At 38.8% G+C, this 22,372-nt stretch overlaps 1 protein-coding gene across 3 annotated transcripts in view; it reads left to right on the forward strand.

The window, feature by feature from the left end:
- The window catches only part of LOC139766822 (N-acetylated-alpha-linked acidic dipeptidase 2-like), a 140,232-nt gene that overhangs the window by 68,044 nt on the left and 49,816 nt on the right, over positions 1-22,372 (forward strand). For all 3 annotated transcript variants that reach the window (XM_071695747.1, XM_071695748.1, XM_071695746.1), the window contains exons 8-12: positions 10,566-10,741; positions 10,876-10,998; positions 15,288-15,434; positions 19,645-19,712; positions 21,077-21,268. In XM_071695747.1, the coding sequence (XP_071551848.1) occupies positions 10,566-10,741; positions 10,876-10,998; positions 15,288-15,434; positions 19,645-19,712; positions 21,077-21,268 (706 nt within the window). The remainder of the gene's footprint in view (positions 1-10,565; positions 10,742-10,875; positions 10,999-15,287; positions 15,435-19,644; positions 19,713-21,076; positions 21,269-22,372) is intronic.

The following is a 22,372-nucleotide window of genomic DNA, read 5'->3' on the forward strand; positions in this document are numbered from 1 at the left end:
TTTTCACTCCATCTTTCCACCTCCAATTTGGTCTCCCACTTCTCCTCGTTCCCTCCACCTCCAACACATATATCCTCTTGGTCAATCTTTCCTCACTCAGTCTCTCCGTGTGCCCAAACCATTTCAAAACACCCTCTTCTGCTCTCTCAACCACGCTCTTTTTATTTCCACACATCTCTCTTACCCTTACATTACTTACTCGATCAAACCACCTCACACCACATACTGTCCTCAAACATCTCATTTCCAGCACATCCATCCTCCTGCGCACAACTCTATCCATAGCCCACGCCTCGCAACCATACAACATTGTTGGAACCACTATTCCTTCAAACATACCCATTTTTGCTTTCCGAGATAATGTTCTCGACTTCCACACATTCTTCAAGGCTCCCAGGATTTTCGCCCCCTCCCCCACCCTATGATTCACTTCCGCTTCCATGGTTCCATCCGCTGCCAGATCCACTCCCAGATATCTAAAACACTTTACTTCCTCCAGTTTTTCTCCATTCAAACTTACCTCCCAATTGACTTGACCCTCAACCCTACTGTACCTATTAACCTTGCTCTTATTCACATTTACTCTTAACGTTCTTCTTTCACACACTTTACCAAACTCAGTCACCAGCTTCTGCAGTTTCTCACATGAATCAGCCACCAGCGCTGTATCATCAGCGAACGACAACTGACTCACTTCCCAAGCTCTCTCATCCACAACAGACTTCATACTTGCCCCTCTTTCCAAACACCTCCCTAACAACCCCATCTGTAAACAAATTAAACAGCCATGGAGACATCACACACCCCTGCCGCAAACCTACATTCACTGAGAACCAATCACTTTCCTCTCTTCCTACACGTACACATGCCTTACATCCTCGATAAAAACTTTTCACTGCTTCTAACAACTTGCCTCCCACACCATATATTCTTAATACCTTCCACAGAGCATCTCTATCAACTCTATCATATGACTTCTCCAGATCCATAAATGCTACATAGAAATCCATTTGCTTTTCTAAGTATTTCTCACATACATTCTTCAAAGCAAACACCTGATCCACACATCCTCTACCACTTCTCAAACCACACTGCTCTTCCCCAATCTGATGCTCTGTACATGCCTTCACCCTCTCAATCAATACCCTCCCATATAATTTACCAGGAATACTCAACAAACTTATACCTCTGTAATTTGAGCACTCACTCTTATCCCCTTTGCCTTTGTACAATGGCACTATGCAAGCATTCCGCCAATCCTCAGGCACCTCACCATGAGTCATACATGTATATGTATATGTATATGTTTGGAAGAAAGAAATATATATATGTGCATGTGAGTGGATGGGCCATTTTTCGTCTGTTTCCTGGTGCTACCTCTCTGATACAGGAAACGGTGATTATGTACAATGAATATAAATACAACATACAAATCACTTTAACTGAATTTCCTAACCTTGAGCAGCCAGGAGTATCAGTTAAACTAATTTACCCATTATTTATCATGATTGCAGGTATAAAAGGTTTTTGATACCTAGCCATCCTACATTTGGTTGATCTTATCTTCCTAAGGGTAACAATTTGTATTTAATCAGTGGATGATTTTAGTCATAATGAATTACTTTTATATCTTTGTAGCATACATTTTTTGTATATTTCTAATAGTGTACTGGTATTCTGGACCCTTAGTTTAATACATTTCTTGGTAACCTTGGTCAATTTTTTAATCTGAATTAGTTTCTATACCAACATGTGACTGAAAATGAGATTACCAACTGTATGATAGATGTATAAAATAAATCCATAATCTTAGTGTATGTTTTAAAGTTGCTAATCTTCCTAACAAAATGCATTCTAGAATTTTTTGTACAGTGCCTCCACATTTTTATTGAAAATAGTTATCAATTATTGTACCAAGATATATATATTCCTTTGTAGATTCTACAAGTTTGCCACTAATATATAAAGATGCCTGAACGACTGGTAAGGTACTATGATTTACAGCCATTTCTTTTTTTGATCATTGAGTTCAAGGTAATTTTGATTACACCATAGCTTAAGATTTTGTACTTCTGCTCAGTGCACATCATCATTTGTTCATTGACTCATGAGAGCAGTATCATCTACATAGTTGAAAAGCTGATAGTTGTCAGTATGACAACGATAATCACTAGTATATAGGATGAACAATAAAGGTGACGGCACATGGCCTTGTGGTGCACCTGTATTTGTAATTTTAAGATCCGATTTTTCATTAAGAAATTGAAGATATTGTAGCCTTCCTGTAAGGAAAGCATTAATCCAGAGAATTGTCCGAATTTATATTGTTTTTGCATTGTTATGAGACTGAATGGGGAAAATAAAACACGATTAGTTCCCAAGTGCACTTTTGTGTAATAATCACATCATCAGGGGGAGATACGAGAAAGAAATATAAGTTATTTGATATACAATGAAGAGACATAGTAGGATGTCACTTGGTAAATAATCGTTAGAAAAATCTACAAAAATGTATCTTTTCAAAATGTTTTTTCATTGGTAGTATTAGATTTGTCCGTATGCTCAGGTATGTAATCAGTAAAGGATGGATTTGCATCCTCTACACATTGATTTTGCATATAAGCAAACTGAAAGTGATCGGTAAAATCTTTGACCTGTTGGCAAAGTACGTTTTTCACAATTTTCTCTAAGCATTTTATCATAATAAAAGTTAGAGCTACATGCTGATAATCATTTTTATGAATAGGTGAAGATTTCTTAGGTATCAGTATTGGTTTGGATATTTTCCTTAGTGGTGTTAAATGAATGTTACCCAGAGATTGTTGAAAGATCTTCTGTAAAATAGATGTCAGTGCTTCTTTACACAGCTTCAAAATGTGTCCATTAATTATGTTGGCCTGCAGCCTTGCCATATTAATGGATTGCAAACTTTTAAGTACCTCATCCTTTGAAATAACAGTGTGTTGAGCATTCCTGTATTGGTGGAGGTTACAAATCCTTGTACATTCATTAGAAAAAACTGTTCTATCAAGTCTCGCATGATCTTAACTAATCACAACGGAACCATTAAATGTTAGCTTTGCAAGAAAGTAGTAGCTGTAGTATTTTCAGTTAAATACACTTTAATGATTTTGTTAGAAAAATGTGGTATTAGATTTTTTTTTGTGTCACTTACTGCAAACCCACAAGAGTTTTGTATGCATTCTTATTCTAACCATAAGCATATGATGAAGATAAGTTTCTGCATATGAACATCTTTTTTTTTTCTTTGCAACTCTAGATTTTTCTGTGGTGATCATATGCACTAGTCTTGCATTTTGGCAAAATAGTTGAAGCAATAGATAGTAGTGGTAGTAGAAGTAGTAGTACTAGAAAAGAACATTGGACAGGTACATAGAAACATTAGGTAGTAGTAGTAGTAGGTTGAAACATTAGCCGAAAGCATTAGGTAGAAATAATGGGTTAGAAAATTAGAGAGAAAAGTTAGGTAGCCACATTAGGCAGTTGTTAGGAACTATAAGTAGGAGCTCCTGAAAACACTGTACTAGCGTTGCCCTCTGCCAGTGGCCTGATAAGGGTGAAGTACTAAAGCTTATAGATGGCATGGGAGTTCATCAATTATGAAGTCTTTTGCCATAGCCACCTCCGTGAAGGACTTCCCAAAGGAAATGGGCATCAGAGATTTTTTTTTTTTTTTTTTTTTTTATACTTTGTCGCTGTCTCCCGCGTTTGCGAGGTAGCGCAAGGAAACAGACGAAAGAAATGGCCCAACCCCCCCCCCCCCCCATACACATGTACATACACACGTCCACACACGCAAATATACATACCTACACAGCTTTCCATGGTTTACCCCAGACGCTTCACATGCCTTGATTCAATCCACTGACAGCACGTCAAACCCTGTATACCACATCGCTCCAATTCACTCTATTCCTTGCCCTCCTTTCACCCTCCTGCATGTTATTAGGTACAGTAGGGTTGAGGGTCAAGTCAATTGGGAGGTGAGTTTGAATGGAGAAAAACTGGAGGAAGTGAAGTGTTTTAGATATCTGGGAGTGGATCTGTCAGCGGATGGAACCATGGAAGCGGAAGTGGATCATAGGGTGGGGGAGGGGGCGAAAATTTTGGGAGCCTTGAAAAATGTGTGGAAGTCGAGAACATTATCTCGGAAAGCAAAAATGGGTATGTTTGAAGGAATAGTGGTTCCAACAATGTTGTATGGTTGCGAGGCGTGGGCTATGGATAGAGTTGTGCGCAGGAGGATGGATGTGCTGGAAATGAGATGTTTGAGGACAATGTGTGGTGTGAGGTGGTTTGATCGAGTAAGTAACGTAAGGGTAAGAGAGATGTGTGGAAATAAAAAGAGCGTGGTTGAGAGAGCAGAAGAGGGTGTTTTGAAATGGTTTGGGCACATGGAGAGAATGAGTGAGGAAAGATTGACCAAGAGGATATATGTGTCGGAGGTGGAGGGAACGAGGAGAAGAGGGAGACCAAATTGGAGGTGGAAAGATGGAGTGAAAAAGATTTTGTGTGATCGGGGCATCAGAGATATAGATATTTTTTTTTTAATGTTTCTGTTGTTCATCTGGATTACCTAGCATGATGTAAAAGTGCCTTGCCTTTATTTACTTTCCATATGAGAAAGTAGGTTTATCCCTAAACCAAAGCTACCTAAGGTTAAAGGATTTATATGCTTGAGTCTCTAGGAAGACCAAGATATTAGGAAATTTTTCTGAAGTTAGCTTTAGAAAGGCAAGTGTAAGAGCATACCCTATGAAAGTGGGATGTGGCATGTCACTTTGATCAATCATCCAGGAACACATTCTTCCCTTGCCAAGCATATCTGTACAAGATGCTACAATAGCAATCTTTACAATTGCCTCTTATTCCACAAAGTGAGGTTCTTTCTTCATCCTTCAGAGATATGCAAGGAGAATCACAGTTCAGATACTGTGCCAAGTGCAAATTTTTGCTAATAATCATTAGTCTATTAGCTCTTTTTTTATGAGGATGAGGCATAGTGCTTTTTTTCAACATGGTTTGGTTTGACTTTGATACTGGTAGGATTAGAAAGTAAATGGTTTAGGCAATCTCCATGTTAAGAGCCAGAACCAGATTTCTTGTGATTTCTGTTGGGCCAACCTCGATTTTGATTACTCGACTGAACAGTTCGGTGAGTTGAAATTGCACTCCTAGCTGATCTGGCTCTCAAATTTTCTGTGCTGTTGTACAAATTATTCATGGTCTGTGTAATGTCTCCATTTGGATGCCCCTTGCAGCTTTTTCCCAATCAGCCACTGTTATTACTACAGTAGTATACTGTAGAAGAGACACTGCTGTTACTAATATGCTGTAGAAGAAACACTGCTGTTACTAATATACTGTAGAAGAGACACTGCTCTTACTGATATACTGTAGAAGACACTGCTTTTACTGATATACTGTAGAAGACACTGCTGTTACTAATATACTGTAGAGGACACTGCTTTTATTGATATGCTATAAAGGACACTGCTGTTATTAATATACTGTAGAAGACACTGTTACTAATATACTGTAGAAGACACTGCTTTTACTGATATATTGTAGAAGATACTGCTGTTAGTAATACCCAGAAGACACTGCTGTTGCAATTATCCTGTAGAAGCCACTGCTGTTACTAATGTCCTGTAGAAGCCACTGCTATTACCAATATACTGTGGAAGACACTGCCATTACTAATGAACTGTGGAAGACACTGCTGTTATGAATATACTGTGGAACACACTGCTGTTACTAATATACTTTGGAAGACACTGCTGCGACTAATGAACTGTAGAAAACACTGCTGTTACTAATGAACTGTGGAAGACACTGCTGTTACTAATGAAGTGTAGAAGACGCTGCTGTTACTAATGAACTGTAGAAAACGCTGCTGTTACTCATGAACTGTAGAAGACACTGCTGTTACTAATGAACTGTAGAAGATACTGCTGTTACTAATGAACTGCAGAAGACACTGCTGTTACTAATGAACTGCAGAAGACACTGCTGTTACTAATGAACTGTGGAAGACACTGCTGTTACTAATATACTGTGGAAGACACTGTTGTTACTAATATACTGTGGAAGACACTGCTGTTACTAATTAACTGTAGAAGACACTGCTGTTACTAATGAACTGTAGAAGACACTGCTGCTGCTACTAATGTACTGTAGAAGACACTGCTGCTACTAATGAACTGTAGGAGACACTGCTGCTACTACTGAACTGTAGAAAACACTGCTGTTACTCATGAACTGTAGAAGACACTGCTGTTACTAATGAACTGTAGAAGACACTGCTGTTACTAATGAACTGCAGAAGACACTGCTGTTATTAATGAACTGTAGAAGACACTGCTGTTACTAATGGACTGTGGAAGACACTGCTGTTACTAATGAACTGTAGGAGACACTGCTGCTACTACTGAACTGTAGAAAACACTGCTGTTACTAATGAACTGTAGAAGACACTGCTGTTACTAATGAACTGTAGAAGACACTGCTGTTACTAATGAACTGCAGAAGACACTGCTGTTATTAATGAACTGTAGAAGACACTGCTGTTGCTAATGGACTGTGGAAGAAACTGCTGTTACTAATATACTGTGGAAGACACTGCTGTTACTAATTAACTGTAGAAGACACTGCTGTTACTAATGAACTGTAGAAGACACTGCTGCTGCTACTAATGAACTGTAGAAGACACTGCTGCTACTAATGAACTGTAGAAGACACTGCTGCTACTAATGAACTGAAGAAGACACTGCTGTTACTTATGAACTGTAGAAAACTGCTGTTACTAATGAACTGTAGAAGACACAGCTGTTAATGAACTGTAGAAGACACTGCTGTTACTATTATATTGTAGAAAACATTATTGTTACTAATGAACTGTAGAAGACACTGCTGTTACTGATAAACTGCTGTTACTAATGAATTGTAGAAGACACTGCCGTTGCTAATGAAATGTAGAAGACACTGCTGTTGCTAGTATGATGTAGAAGGCACTGCTCCTGCTAGTATGATGTAGAAGGCACTGCTCTTGCTAGTATGATGTAGAAGACACTGCTCTTGCTAGTATGATGTAGAAGGCCCTTCTCTTGCTAGTATGACGTAGAATGTACTGCTTTTACTGATATACCATAGAAGTATTTCTTTATGCCACTTCTATCTTATTTTATGTTTAGTCAGTTGCTATGTCTTATTGTTCATTATACTTTGGTGATTTGAAAAACTAATTGCTCCAACATTTTGAGTTTACATGAAATGCATGGAAGATATGCCTTCTCTTTCTTTCCAGGATAATGCTGTGTTATCCTGACTTGAGATTCCTCATCTTGATATATGTGGATTCTCTCATAGCTCGCCTTTAATATAGGTCTCCAAAAATCATCACCTGTACTGTTTCTTTTTCCAATCTTGTCAGTAGTGTGGGGATTTTGTCATGTCATTGGCAGGGGATTTCCACGCATTTCATCCTGTGTTTTCCTTGAATCCCATCCTCTGTAATGTGTTTTTGTGGTCTCTTGTCACCAATATTAGGGATTTCCCCAAAATTTTATCTTGTAATATCTTGTCACCAATGATAGAGATCTCAAATCTTCTAAGGTGTTTGGCTCCCTCTATCATTGTTAGAAATTGGTAATGGCTTTTTTTTCTTTTTTTGATAGGGAAGGCATCCTCTTAAAACTTAGAGGATGCTTTTCTCTTTGATATACTTAATGTTGTACAATAGATGGCTTTCAAATATCCACAAGTAAGAAGATGCTATCATGTCATTTCTGTTGTATTTAGGAGGCAGTTTCAAATTTTACATGTACAGTGTCTGCAAAAACCCTTTCTTCCTCCCCATACATTTTCAAAAGGGGCCACACTTATATTTCAGTACTTTGTCACTGTCTGCCTCCCCATACATTTTCAAAAGGGGTCATACTTATATTTTAGTACTTTGTCGTCTCTCCTTTGGCATTGATTACCATCTTTAGATGTCTGGACATGGGATTGGCAAGGCTCCTTAAGTATTCCAGGTCCATGTTTTGAGTCCATAGGGTGTTGATCTCCTGAATGAGGTAAGGCACTGATGAGGTGTTGCAGGAAGTAACTGCCTGAACATGCATTCTGAGTGCCCAGTGTGCTTAGAAATCTGTGTCCATTCAATTTATGGCTTCCAGGCAAGAATTTGGGCTTTCTTCTCCTCAGAAAGGTAAGAGCCAACCATCTTGAAGCAAGGATGGAAGATATGCAGCTCCCAGAAACAAAATTCCCAAAATGAAGTGCCGGCTGGGAAGAATAAAGAACATATTTCCATCATGGTGAGGTGCCTGAGGATTGGCGGAATGCGTGCATAGTGCCATTGTACAAAGGCAAAGGGGATAAGAGTGAGTGCTCAAATTACAGAGGTATAAGTTTGTTGAGTATTCCTGGTAAATTATATGGGAGGGTATTGATTGAGAGGGTGAAGGCATGTACAGAGCATCAGATTGGGGAAGAGCAGTGCGGTTTCAGAAGTGGTAGAGGATGTGTGGATCAGGTGTTTGCTTTGAAGAATGTATGTGAGAAATACTTAGAAAAGCAAATGGATTTGTATGTAGCATTTATGGATCTGGAGAAGGCATATGATAGAGTTGATAGAGATGCTCTGTGGAAGGTATTAAGAATATATGGTGTGGGAGGAAAGTTGTTAGAAGCAGTGAAAAGTTTTTATCGAGGATGTAAGGCATGTGTACGTGTAGGAAGAGAGGAAAGTGATTGGTTCTCAGTGAATGTAGGTTTGCGGCAGGGGTGTGTGATGTCTCCATGGTTGTTTAATTTGTTTATGGATGGGGTTGTTAGGGAGGTAAATGCAAGAGTCCTGGAAAGAGGGGCAAGTATGAAGTCTGTTGGGGATGAGAGAGCTTGGGAAGTGAGTCAGTTGTTGTTCGCTGATGATACAGCGCTGGTGGCTGATTCATGTGAGAAACTGCAGAAGCTGGTGACTGAGTTTGGTAAAGTGTGTGGAAGAAGAAAGTTAAGAGTAAATGTGAATAAGAGCAAGGTTATTAGGTACAGTAGGGGTGAGGGTCAAGTCAATTGGGAGGTGAGTTTGAATGGAGAAAAACTGGAGGAAGTGAAGTGTTTTAGATATTTGGGAGTGGATCTGTCAGCGGATGGAACCATGGAAGCGGAAGTGGATCATAGGGTGGGGGAGGGGGCGAAAATTTTGGGAGCCTTGAAAAATGTGTGGAAGTCGAGAACATTATCTCGGAAAGCAAAAATGGGTATGTTTGAAGGAATAGTGGTTCCAACAATGTTGTATGGTTGCGAGGCGTGGGCTATGGATAGAGATGTGCGCAGGAGGATGGATGTGCTGGAAATGAGATGTTTGAGGACAATGTGTGGTGTGAGGTGGTTTGATCGAGTAAGTAACGTAAGGGTAAGAGAGATGTGTGGAAATAAAAAGAGCGTGGTTGAGAGAGCAGAAGAGGGTGTTTTGAAATGGTTTGGGCACATGGAGAGAATGAGTGAGGAAAGATTGACCAAGAGGATATATGTGTCGGAGGTGGAGGGAACGAGGAGAAGAGGGAGACCAAATTGGAGGTGGAAAGATGGAGTGAAAAAGATTTTGTGTGATCGGGGCCTGAACATGCAGGAGGGTGAAAGGAGGGCAAGGAATAGAGTGAATTGGAGCCATGTGGTATACAGGGGTTGACGTGCTGTCAGTGGATTGAATCAAGGCATGTGAAGCGTCTGGGGTAAACCATGGAAAGCTGTGTAGGTATGTATATTTGCGTGTGTGGACGTGTGTATGTACATGTGTATGGGGGGGGGTTGGGCCATTTCTTTCGTCTGTTTCCTTGCGCTACCTCGCAAACGCGGGAGACAGCGACAAAGTATTAAAAAAAAAAAAAAAAAAAAAAAAAAAATTTCCATCAAGACAGCCTAAGCATACTGAGACTGGTTGCTTGTGCTCAAACCACTAGAAATGCCGGCTCCAGAGATCAGATATGTGATGATTTCATCCCGAGAGCATCATATGCTTGTATTCACAATATACCTTAACCATATTTTGCCTTTGAAAATGTATGGGAAGGACAGTGTTTTTTTTTGTGGACTGTGTAAATGTAAGTGCACATCTCATTTGTACAGAGCTGGAGGTAGGTATCGCATATGTTACTGATTGATGGATGTAAGTTTGACTTGCCTTTTCTAGTTTGAAAAAATAGAATGGTGTCTTGAAACCCAATTAGATAGCACTCATGGTCGCAAATTTAATATTGCTACCCATTTCCTTCAAACATAAATGAAGGATGCACCACGTGATACTTTAGGAACAGTGTTTCTTAACTCTATTCTCATTTTATATGAAATGGGGGATCATATTAAGAGTATTTACTTGTTAGTACATTCTTGATTGTCTTTCACAGTGCACATAGTTTTATCACGCATAGCTTGGTTTCATGAGTTAAAAACTTTAGTGTTTTCCAGCACTTAACTGCGCATTTTATGAAAAATTCTTCTCAGTTCTAGGCATGTTTTTGATGAAACTTTTTTTTTCATAGCCACATGGGAGGTGATGTTGCACCAGCATCTTGGCAAGGTGGCCTCAATGTGATGTATCGTTTAGGACCAGGATTTGTACAGCAAGGATGGATGCTTAATTTGAAAGTGAACAATTGGAAAAACCAGACGACCACTTACAATGTTGTGGGAGTCCTCAAGGGTCGTGAAGAACCAGGTAAATGAATGTTTATATCAAATACAGGAATTTTTTCAGGTTTCTCATAAGTTAATACTCCAGATCTTGTATATGTCTGTTGATCAAATGGAATTACACTCATGATAATGGAAATATGTCTCCTTGCTCATCAGACAGGTATGTTGTGCTGGGAAACCACTTGGATGCATGGATCTTTGGTGCTGTTGATCCTTCTTCTGGGACTGCTGCCATGCTTGAACTTAGCCGTGTTCTCCTAAAGCTACACAATGAAACTGGTGAATACTTTTGAGGATTGCATTTTAAAGAATTTTCTAAGGCATGAACCAACAGCTTTGTCATACCTGTGCTCCTTTCCCTGCTTGTAAAAAATGTTTAGAGTGTTGGTGTAAAACTTAGTATTACGACTGCTTCACATGAGTGACAAGTTGCTGTACAACTGTATCTGTTGCCTGTTCCATCTGGAAACTCTAATCATTGGGATAGCCATGGCAAAAGTCTCTACTTATCCCTGTCCTTAAATACCTTTCCACATATTCTTCCACTATTTCTCTTCCTCACTACTCCTCCACTCGGCTTCCCCATGTCATAGGTGGTCTTCCTCTTGCACCAACCTCTTTATATGTACTCTCATACACCATCCTTGTAAATCTATTTGTACTATCATACACTATCCTTGTAAATCTACTTGTACTATCATATACCATCCTTGTAAATCCCCCATCGTGCATTCTTTCCACATACCCAAGCCACCTCAGTGATAAGTGTCGCTCCACAATATAATCCCTTTGCATTCCCTGCCATACCAGATCTTTCATACAGCCCATCATTTCTTCATTCCATCAAGTCATACCACATGCTCCTCTCAAATAACTCGTTTCCACAGCCTTGAATCTTAACATTCCATTCCATGTTTTGGATGCGTAGGTCAGTGTTGGGAGGACTATGCTGTCCCTATATCGTTGATTCATTTGCATATGCCTTTACTCTTCATTATTCTATTAAGGGACTCGATGACTCTTCCACCCTGTACTCTTATCTCCCTAATCCCTCCTTCCATATTGCCAAATGTGCCAAGATAGCTTCCAAGCAATTTTTTCTGTCTTTCAGTCTTTCTCTACCCATATCAGTTAAGTAAACTTTTCCCCTCTGTAGGACTTTGCAAAATCTGTACTTTCACTGTTTTCTGTCGTATACCATTAATTTAGAGGGTGTTTTGAAATGGTTTGGGCACATGGAGGGAATGAGTGAGGAAAGATTGACCAAGAGGATATATGTGTCGGAGGTGGAGGGAACGAGGAGAAGAGGGAGACCAAATTGGAGGTGGAAAGATGGAGTGAAAAAGATTTTGTGTGATCGGGGCCTGAACATGCAGGAGGGTGAAAGGAGGGCAAGGAGTAGAGTGAATTGGAGCGATGTGGTGTACAGGGGTTGACGTGCTGTCAGTGGATTGAATCAAGGCATGTGAAGCGTCTGGGGTAAACCATGGAAAGCTGTGTAGGTATGTATATTTGCGTGTGTGGACGTGTGTATGTACATGTGTATGGGGGGGGGGCCATTTCTTTCGTCTGTTTCCTTGCGCTACCTCGCAAACGCAGGAGACAGCGACAAAGTATAAAAAAAAAAAAAAAAAAAAAAAAAACATTAATTTACTTTTGCCTATCACATTATACACGCAATCTTCTGCAACCCATTGTCACTATCTGTAGACAGTAAATGAGTTTTGTTGCTAGCCACCATGCCTCACGAACATGCTCCATTTCTGCACCTCCTTAACCTAGTTTGCTTTTATCTCTATCACTCTATCCATATACATTTTAAAAAGCCACGATGCCATCTACAGCCCTTCCTCACACCCACATGTATATGGAAACTTTTTCTCAACTCTTCATCCACTCTTACACATATATTTCCTTCTCTATAGAAGGCTTTCACAACATCCAGCACTTTAACATCCCATAAAGCATTCCATTTGATGTCATATGTTTCCCCAGATCCATAAAAGCTGCATACAGCTTTTTACTTAATTCTTTAATGTATTTATTCTCGCTGCAAATATATAATCCACACATCCCCAACTTTTCCTAAAATCCCCTTGCTCCTCACTTATACTGCTGCTATTGCATTAGAGAGCTCAACATTTGGGAATAGTTGAATTTTAGTACCTTGAGAGGCTACTCTAGTTTTCTAGAGTATCCAAATCTTGCTCCACCTTCTTGTGTTGACCATGGGAATACACCCCTAGGGATGGCATTGAATGGGTAGATATAGCCCAACTCCATCAGGACAGTAGTTTTTAAAACTGACAAATGCTTAAGGTATAATGAACTTTCAAATTTTTTTATCTGATTGCTCTGCTTCCTTCAGGAAACACTGTACTGAAGTCTAGCAGGGAGTGGCCTGTCAGGGGTGAGGCATTAAAGGTTAAGAAGTGGCACAGTAGTCCACTTATGTCAGAGAGTAAAAGCCAAAAGTGATTAAGGGTGATGGCTCTGAATATTGATAGGATAGTTGGTTTGAGTAAAAGGAGGGAGCTTGTGAAGAACTTTGTTAAAGTTTGGATATGCTAGGGATTAGGAAACCCATATCCTTGGGCAGGGTGTATGGAATGAAAATGGAAATGACAAAGTTCTGGGAAGGCTTGGAAGAAGGAATGGTATGGATGGGAACGAATGAGATTATCAGGAAAGAGGGAAGAAGGATTGCACATGCAATTGTGATATCACCATGATTATGGGAGGGTGTTGCAGGGCATGGATTGACTGGATCAAGAATGGTGTAGGTGAAAGGAAAGATGGGAATTGTGAAGTACGCATGGCTTTATATACATTCACCTGTGAATATGAAGACATAGGGTAATGAGGGATATCTGGAGAAATTTGAATGACTGTATAAAAGGGTTTAAGGAGGAAAGAAAAATGATTGTAATGGATAACACGAATGTGAAAATTGGATGTTATGAAATTTGCTGGGTAGTTGGTAAATGGGGAGTGCTGAGAGTAAATAGAATGGAACATTTGTGGTTGTCTGTACTGAGACATGTTATTTCTTCCAAATACCTGTTTTTCAGCAGAAGATCCACAGATATGTGGATGGGAAGTGATGGAAGAGGAGAACAAGACATTGACTAGATAGTAGTGAATGAAAGGTTGAAAAAGGTTGCTGGTTGCTGGAGTTGTAAGGAGATTCTTTGGAGATTCTGGCATTCTTGCATCACTTGTGGAGGTGAAGATTAGGGAAACGTCAAGGTATGGCATAAAGAAGACTGGTGAGGTGAAAGCATTGGCAAGCAAGAAGATGAATTGGAGAGACGGCAAGAAGTATGAAAGAAGGGTAAGAGAAAGTTTAGATGATAAATCTGTAAATATTTGGGTGCAGCCATATGTGAATAAGGTGTTTAAGATGCATAGATAAAGACAGTTAAAGTTTGTATAATTAATAGTTGGATACAAGGTTGCGAGATATAAGAATAAAAGGGGAAATAATTGGTGGGCAGATGAGATTAGAAATGTCTTGGAAGAGAAGATCGTTTGAAAGAAATATACCCATGGATGTTCAGCAAAGGAGAAGGAAAGAATAAAAGATGAGTAAGTAGAATGTTAAGAAGCTGTTAGAGGAAAGCAAAGAAAGAATAGATCATGGTTTTGGAAGACTTAAGTGAATAGCTTACAGAAATTTTACTGAAAGGAGGTGAAAAAGGAAAGAGGTGGATGTAGGAGTGGAAATGAGAAGTATGGAAGGTTAGTTGCCAAATTAAATGGAGGAAGCAAAAGGAAGATAAAGAATATTTTGAAGAGCTGATGAATGGAGGAGAAAGTCAATCAGAAGTTGTTACATGCAAGAGTATGAGGGATAGAAGAAAAAGGATAAAAATGAAGAGACTTACAAGAGGGGAAGTAAAAAGGGCAATTATGAGTTGGCATTATGGCTGAAATATTGAAGTGTGGAAATAATTTTTTTTCATTTTTTGGATGCATTTAGTATGTAATTTAGCATAGAAGCAGAAGATTGTGCCTGAGGATTAGGTGCAAGCTTATGTAGTGTTGTAAGGATGGTTAATTTCCAGAGCATATATATGAAAATGTAACTTTTATTCTGAGTAAGTGGTTTTGGAAAGTGAATGTCAGGTGGGTTTCTGTTTATAAGTTTCATTCTTTATTTCACACTTTCATGGTTAAGGCTTAACATATAGGTGTTACAAAATTGACCATGGCAGTGCAAGTGCACCGTCAGACGAAATACAGTATTGAGTCTATGAATTTCTTCCCAAGCTTGCAGGTGACATGCTTAAGTCATGCTGATAGAATTTTTTTTTTTTTCACCTTTGTTCTTGAGACGTACAGTATTTTGCCACTTTTGTCATGTAGTATCCCAGTTGCTCTGATTTTTTGAAAGGGTAAAACTGTATCACACTTCACATTCATTATCCTAAACATTTTCACTATACACTCGTACACATCATTTTTGTTTGTAATCTTTCATATAATTGTAGAATTTTATGTACTTTGAGAAGCAATTAAATGTAGTTTGTGTTAAGCAGTTCAAGGAATCTCTGATTTTACTACAGGTTGGAGACCTCGGCGATCCATGGTGTTCTGTGGCTGGGGAGCTGAAGAATATGGAATGGTTGGATCTGTAGAGTGGACTGAACAGTTTGGCAAGCAGTTGTCTGACAGGACTGTAGCCTACCTCAATGTTGATATGGCAATTGAAGGTGATTTATAGTTATAATGAGTAACACATTGGCACATAGCTGGATGTGTGATATTTCATTCACTTGTGTATATTACAATTAGGGATGGCTTTTCAGATTATACAAGGCTGTACACTGTATAACATCCTATACCTTGATAAGTAACTCTGATTTGTCTGGAACTGTTTATTGTTTTAGACATGGCCACCTCTGGTGACCAAAAGAGTGGACCAAAATGGAAACAGAGTTCAGTGACAAATGTCTTTAAGCAAGAGAGCTCAGGAAACTGCTATGGATGAGAGATAAAGACTGCAACCAACTACCATATGAAGATACAGGGTAGCAAGGAATGTGTAGTGCAGAGTAAGGAGGGAGGAGCAGAGAGATTGTGAAAAAAAAGGATTGTAGAAATAGGAAAAGACAGTCAAAAACTTTTATATGAATTCAGCAGGAACAAACTTTTAATGAAATCTCTGCTATCAGGTAAGGGGCTTAAGGAAAGAATGCTTGAGGATGGCAAGGAAATATGTCGAATGGTAAATTTGTATTTTCACTGTTAAGGACAATAATACTCCTGCATTATCAAAGTGAGAAGAGAGTGAAATATTGGATCATGTATTAATTGGCAGAAAAGACACTGTCAGGCTGTTGAAACAACTTGGCCCATTTTAGGCCCATAGTCCTAATAGGGTGCTGAATTCCTGAATTTGTGCAGGGACTTCCTAGAACATGAGAAATATTGTTCAGTAAGTCATTGGAGGGAGGTGTAGTTCTAAAGGTAAGGGAGAGGGCAAATGTTGTGCCTATATTTAAAAGAGGGAATTTGGAAACCACTGAACTATAGGCTAGTTTTTCTTACAAGTGGTGTTTGTAAAACCTTTGAAAAGATAAGCAGATGCGAATCTCTCAAACTGGGAGATGACGTGGATTTAGAAAAGGAAGGTATGCATACCCACTTCTGTTAGGTTAAGCTTCATCTTAGTCTACCCATCCCTCTCTTGACCTATGTTCTTGGACTACTAGAAGTCTTAGACACTATTTCCCATCAAAGATTGATAAAAAAGCTAGATCCACAGGCAGGAATAAGGGACATGCTCATTCACAGGATAGAAGATAACTTTACTAGAAGGGAATAAAGAACACAGATGAGTTATCCTTGAAATGGCTGGGGTTACTTGTAGCATGATTCTGGGCTTCGTCTTTAGCCCATTTATTTTCATGATGTATCTGACTTGCATGAAGTGGAATCATATCTGTACATGTTTGTGGTTGATGCCAAAATCATGAAGGAAGTCAGGAATGATAGTGATTGCATCAGCGTACTAAGGGCTCTGGAGTAACTCAAAAGGTGGTCAAGTAAATAGAAACTTGATCCAAGTAGCTGCGAGATGAGGAGGATGGGAACGATTTGAAAAAACGCCTTGGTGTGGTTACCACATTGTGAGAAATAAATTGCAGAAATCTGCTTGTGTAGGAGATCTAGTAGTTTATAACTTGCCAAGTTTATCATTTGAGCTACATGTTAGGAGAATTGTGAAAGGCAAACTGAGAGTGGCATATAAAAGAAGTGCATTTTAATATATGGACATGGACATGTTTGTATGATTTTTTACTACAGTGTACAATTTTTACTACAGATCATCAGATTGGGAAGGAAGAAATTGGTTTCAGATTTGGTAGAGGATGTGTGGATCAGGTGATTGCTCCAAAGAATATGAGAAATGCTTGAATAACAGAAGGATTTGAATGTGGCACTTATGGATTTGGAGAAGACATATGATAGGATTGATATAGATGCTTTGTGGAAGGTCTTAAGAATATATGGTATGGGAGGAGAGCTGCTTGAAGCAAAGTTTTTCAAAAGGTGTAAGGCATGTGTACAAGTAGGAAGGGAAGAGAGTGAATAATTTCAAGTGAATGTTGGTCAGTGATTTCACCATGACTGTTTTTGTTTATGGTTGGGATATTTAGAGGTAAATGCAAGAGTCTTGGATAGAGGGATGAGTATGCAGTTTTGTAGGGGATGAGAGAGCTTGGGAAGTGAGTTGGTTGTTGTTTGATGATGACACTGTACTGGTGGCAGATTTGAGTGAGATATTGCAGAAGTTGATGATTTAGTTTAGAAGAGTATGTGAAAGGAGGAAGCTGAGAGTAAATGAGAATAAAAGATTATTAGGTTAAGCAACGTAGAGAGTCAGGTTAGATACACTCCCATGTTTTAGATACATGGGAGTGGATATGGTGACAAATGCAACTATGGAAGCAAAGGAAGTCATAGGGTGGGTGAGGTGGCAGAAGTTTTGGTGGCACTCAAGAATGTGTGGAGTGAGTGGTCATTATCTAGAGCATCAAAAATGGATATTTGAAAGTATAGTTGTTCCAACAATGTTAAATGGATGGGAGTGGGCTATTGGTGAGGATATGTTGAGGAGAGTGGATGTGTTGGAAATGAAATGTTTGTGACTTGCAGGAACAGTGTTGGCTTAGCAAAAACTGAAGATGATAATATAGAGTTGATGGAACCTGATTCTGAGGATCAGGCCAATTAAGAGCTTGTGCAGTTAAGAAAAGTGTCCACATAGACAAATGTTTCACCCATGTTAATGACAGAAATGATTTATGCCTTATGATTTCTAGATTACTTATAGTTGCTTCAACTAGGTACAGAGAGATATTAGAGAGAAGGGGGCTTGTGACATAAATAGCAGTCCATAGCTTTTTCAGAAACCATAATCTTTTCAAAAAGCATGGTAAATGTTCTTCCTATTCCCATCCAATTGAATCTGATAGTTCAGGAGATGTTGTCGAGCAAAGTTGCTGAATTCAATAATTTAGGGGATGATGTAGACAGTCCAAGTTGCTGAATCAGATAATGCAGGGGATGGAAAAGAGCAAAGTTAGTGAATTGAATGATTCGGGGATGGTGTGGACAAACCAAGTTGCTGAATCTTGTAATTCAGGGAATGATGTAGATAAGCCAAGTTTGCTGAATCAGATAATTTAGGAGTTTAATGCAGACAAACCTAGTTGTTGAAATGGATAACTCAAGGATGATATAGATAAGCCAAGCTGTTGAATAGGATAATTTAGTTGATTTGTGTAAACAAGTCAGGTTGCTGAATCAGATAGTTTAGGGGATGGTGTAGACGCACATAGTTGTTGAATCCAATAATTCAGGGTATGATATAGACAAGCCAAGTTGCTGAATCAGATAATTCAGGTGTATACAAGCCAGGTTAATAAATTGGGTAATTTAGGGGATGATGCAGACATGCCTAGTTCCCCTCCTTTCTTTCACCAACCTTCTCGTTCTACCCAATCCCATTCCACCTCAAGCCATCATTTCCAGATTTTCTGGTAAGTTTCATGATGAAATTGTGTGCCCTATTATTAATTTCATGTATGTAAATTCCATACCTTTGAATTAGATACCGAAAATTTTTGCCCAGGATCATCCTCCTCCTCCCCGCCCTGCATTTTATGATGGCTTTGCTTGTATGACTGAAATTCGTAGTGACATTTTTAAGGATTATAACTTCATAGCAAGGTGTAAAACCTTGGCTAGATTAGATGTGGGTGCCTGGGCTGAGTCTCTCTCATCTGGGAACCGGCTAGGACAAAAATGTATGTTGGATATTCAAGGTGACTGTAAGTTGGATATTTAAGATGACTGTATGTTGGATATTCAAGATGACTGTATGTTGGATATTCAAGATGACTGTATGTTGGATATTTAAGATAGTCTGTTATGCTATGCAGATACTGAAGATGCAGTGTCTGTTAGAATAGATATTGAATACATTCAATATGATTTTAGCATAATAGCTTTGTTTGCATTTTTCATTTGTCATTTTTAGGTGGATAGAATAGATATTGAATACATTCAGTATGATTTCAGCATAATACCTTTGTTTGCATTTTTTTCATTTGTCATTTTTAGGTGGATAGATATTGAGTTTGTCTTATGTCCACATTTTTATCTAAAACTGATCCTTGCTTTGGTGAATTTTTCATAACTCTCCATCAGGTGAGGATTTCCTTCATCAGGCTAGAGGGTGCATGTTTGAGAATTTTTCGAGTATATACATTTTGTGTGTGTGATAATGATGCAAGATATAACTTGCCAGGTAAAAATGATGTATTTTCAGTGCTCAGTATTACTTTGTTCATTTCTACTTGCTTCAAGGTGTCAGTAATCGGATAATTGTGATTAATAACCGAAATATTTCAGGTAACAATACGCTTCGTACTAAGTCGACACCTTTGCTTGCTGATGTCATTTTTGAAAGTGCAAAGAAGGTAAATATCTATTTTCTGAACATAATATTTTTCATCTTTATCAATGTATATTTCTATTCTCTTAAAATAAGCATCTTAGAAGTAAGCTTTTATTCCATAAGAAGAATAAGCCTTTGAGTATGTGTAAGAATAACCAGCCAAGAGCTCTCTGGGGATGCAGTGCTATCCTTGGTAAAGAGCACTGGGAAATTCTTCTTTAACTGATAGAATGGCAACAGGCAAATATTACCTCTATTCAGTTACACCCCTTTGCAGTGAACTTCTATATATAGCTGCACCCTAAATAAGCATCAAACAGCTTTGTTTAATGGCTGTAAAAAACATTGATGCTCTTGTACGCAAAGCTCTGTTTTCATGTTTTACACTTTTTTTTCTTTTTTTTATCATACTTAACCGCTGTCTCCAGCATTAGCGAGGTAGCGCAAGGAAACAGACAAGGAATGGCCCAAACCACCCTGTACATACACATGCAAAGACATAAACGCCCACACACGCACATATACATTTCACTGTATGCATTTACTTTCTCTAGATGCATAAATACCACAATTAGATCTCTTTCTCTGAGCATTTCTCACAAAGTCTTTAAAAGAAATTCTTTAAAAGAAACACCTGATTACACATTTCTACCACTTATGAAACCACACTTCCTCCCCAGTCAGATGCTCTCTACATGCCTTCACCCTCTTGATCATCACTATCCCATACAGTTTACCAGGTACACTCCAAGCTATACCTCTATAGTTTGAACATTTGCCTTTATTCCCCTTGCCTTTATACAGTGGCACCATACATGCATTCTGTCAATCCTCAAGCACCTCTTCATGATCCATACATACGCTGAAATTCCTGACTAACCATTCAACAACATTCACCCCCCTTTCTTAAGAAATTCAACTGCAATACATCCAATCTAATTGCCTTGCCAAGTTGATGCTGGTTAAGGCTTTTACCACCTCTTCTTTCTTCTCTAAACTGCTCTCCTTGGCTCTTACTTTACATACCACCCTGATTGAAATACCAAACATTTGCCACCCTCTCATCGCATTCATTGGTCTTTAAGAATAGTTGGTGCATCTCCTTCTCTCTTGTTTACCATGTGTTACACTTCCCCACTTGCCATCTTCACCCATATCCCCATTTGTTCTAATTTTTTCATGCACTATTACCTCCTTTCTAAACATCTTATTTTTCGTGAAGTGTACCGATACTCTCGCCTTAACTCTTATCTCCCCTCTTTTTCAACCCCTGCTCCTCCTCCTACTCTCCTTTCATGTATTAGTAAAGTATTCTTTTAGATGAAAGATTCGTATCATAATTACTTTTAGATGAAAAATTCATATCATAATTATTATTCATTTTAGGTTCCCAATCCAGATGACGATGAAGTAGCAGCAGGGCGAGAGAAAGTATATGACACTTGGGTATTACGCAGACCTGACCCACTGAATCCAGACAAACCTCAGTTGCAGTTCATTGGATCTGGAAGTGACTACAAGGGTTTTCAACATAATCTTGGTATACCATGCATGGATACCCGCTATACATTTGATAATGTATGTTTTAGCTTATTTTAGGATTGTAGGATTATCATATTCCATTTTAGTTGGCATCAACAGACGCTCATCCCAGTGCAATCCTACCTCATTATGCTTGGCACTCTGCAACCATTCCATAGCAAACCTCCAGTGCCCAAGTAGAAATGAAGAGCTTATCTCAGCCCCCACATCAACATGGGCACACCCCCAACAAACACAACGCTGAGAACACATGAGACACTCAGGGTGATAGTTTAAGAAAAAATGCAAGAAAATGCAGTTTAGGTGTTGCAGTATTGAAATAAATATAAATCTTAAATGGTTCATATTTGTTTGCCATTTCCTGCATACCAAGAAAGTGTTGGGAATAAAATACAAATTGGGTTCTCATTCACTCTAGCGGTCTGTAAATTGTACCAAAATTGAAGCCCCCTATCCACAGTCAAGAGCCACAGATCTTTCCATGGTTTCCCAAGACTGCTTTTTATGCCCTGGTTTAGTCCACTGACAAATCATTCCCCCTTGTATACCACATCACTCCTTTGTTTTGTTTCATACATGACTCATGCCCTCCTGCATGCTCGAGCCTCAAGTCCTCAAAGCATCTTAAACATCCCTCCACCTCTTCCTCAGTCTCTCCCTTTATTTTGCCGTCACTTCCTAAAATGTATACCCTCCGATTCGTTTTTTTGTTTTATTATGATCTTGTCTTATACCTCGTAAAATATGTTGGTGTAAAGGAAAAATAAGTTCATTAAGCAATTTTTAGTGAAAAATGCATATCTTTAGAAGATTGTAGAAGCATGCATGAAGAAATGTGCACTTGAGATAACAAGTATAGTTATTCCTGTAAATTAAAAGATTATGTACATGTGTATTTTTTATTATCGTAATTGCTGTTGTCCGTGTCAGCTAGGTAATGCCAGGAAGCGGACGATGAATGGCCCATCCCCTCGTATACACATAGATGCCCATGAACGACCACATGCGCACATATACATACATATACATAACATATACATACACATAAGCAAACATTACATACATACACATGTACATATTCATATTTGCTTACCTTCATCCATTCCTTTGGCTACCTTGCCACACAGGTAGCATTGCTAC

The sequence above is a fragment of the Panulirus ornatus genome, chromosome 58 (genome assembly GCF_036320965.1).
Source record: "Panulirus ornatus isolate Po-2019 chromosome 58, ASM3632096v1, whole genome shotgun sequence".
Lineage (NCBI taxonomy): Eukaryota > Metazoa > Arthropoda > Malacostraca > Decapoda > Palinuridae > Panulirus > Panulirus ornatus.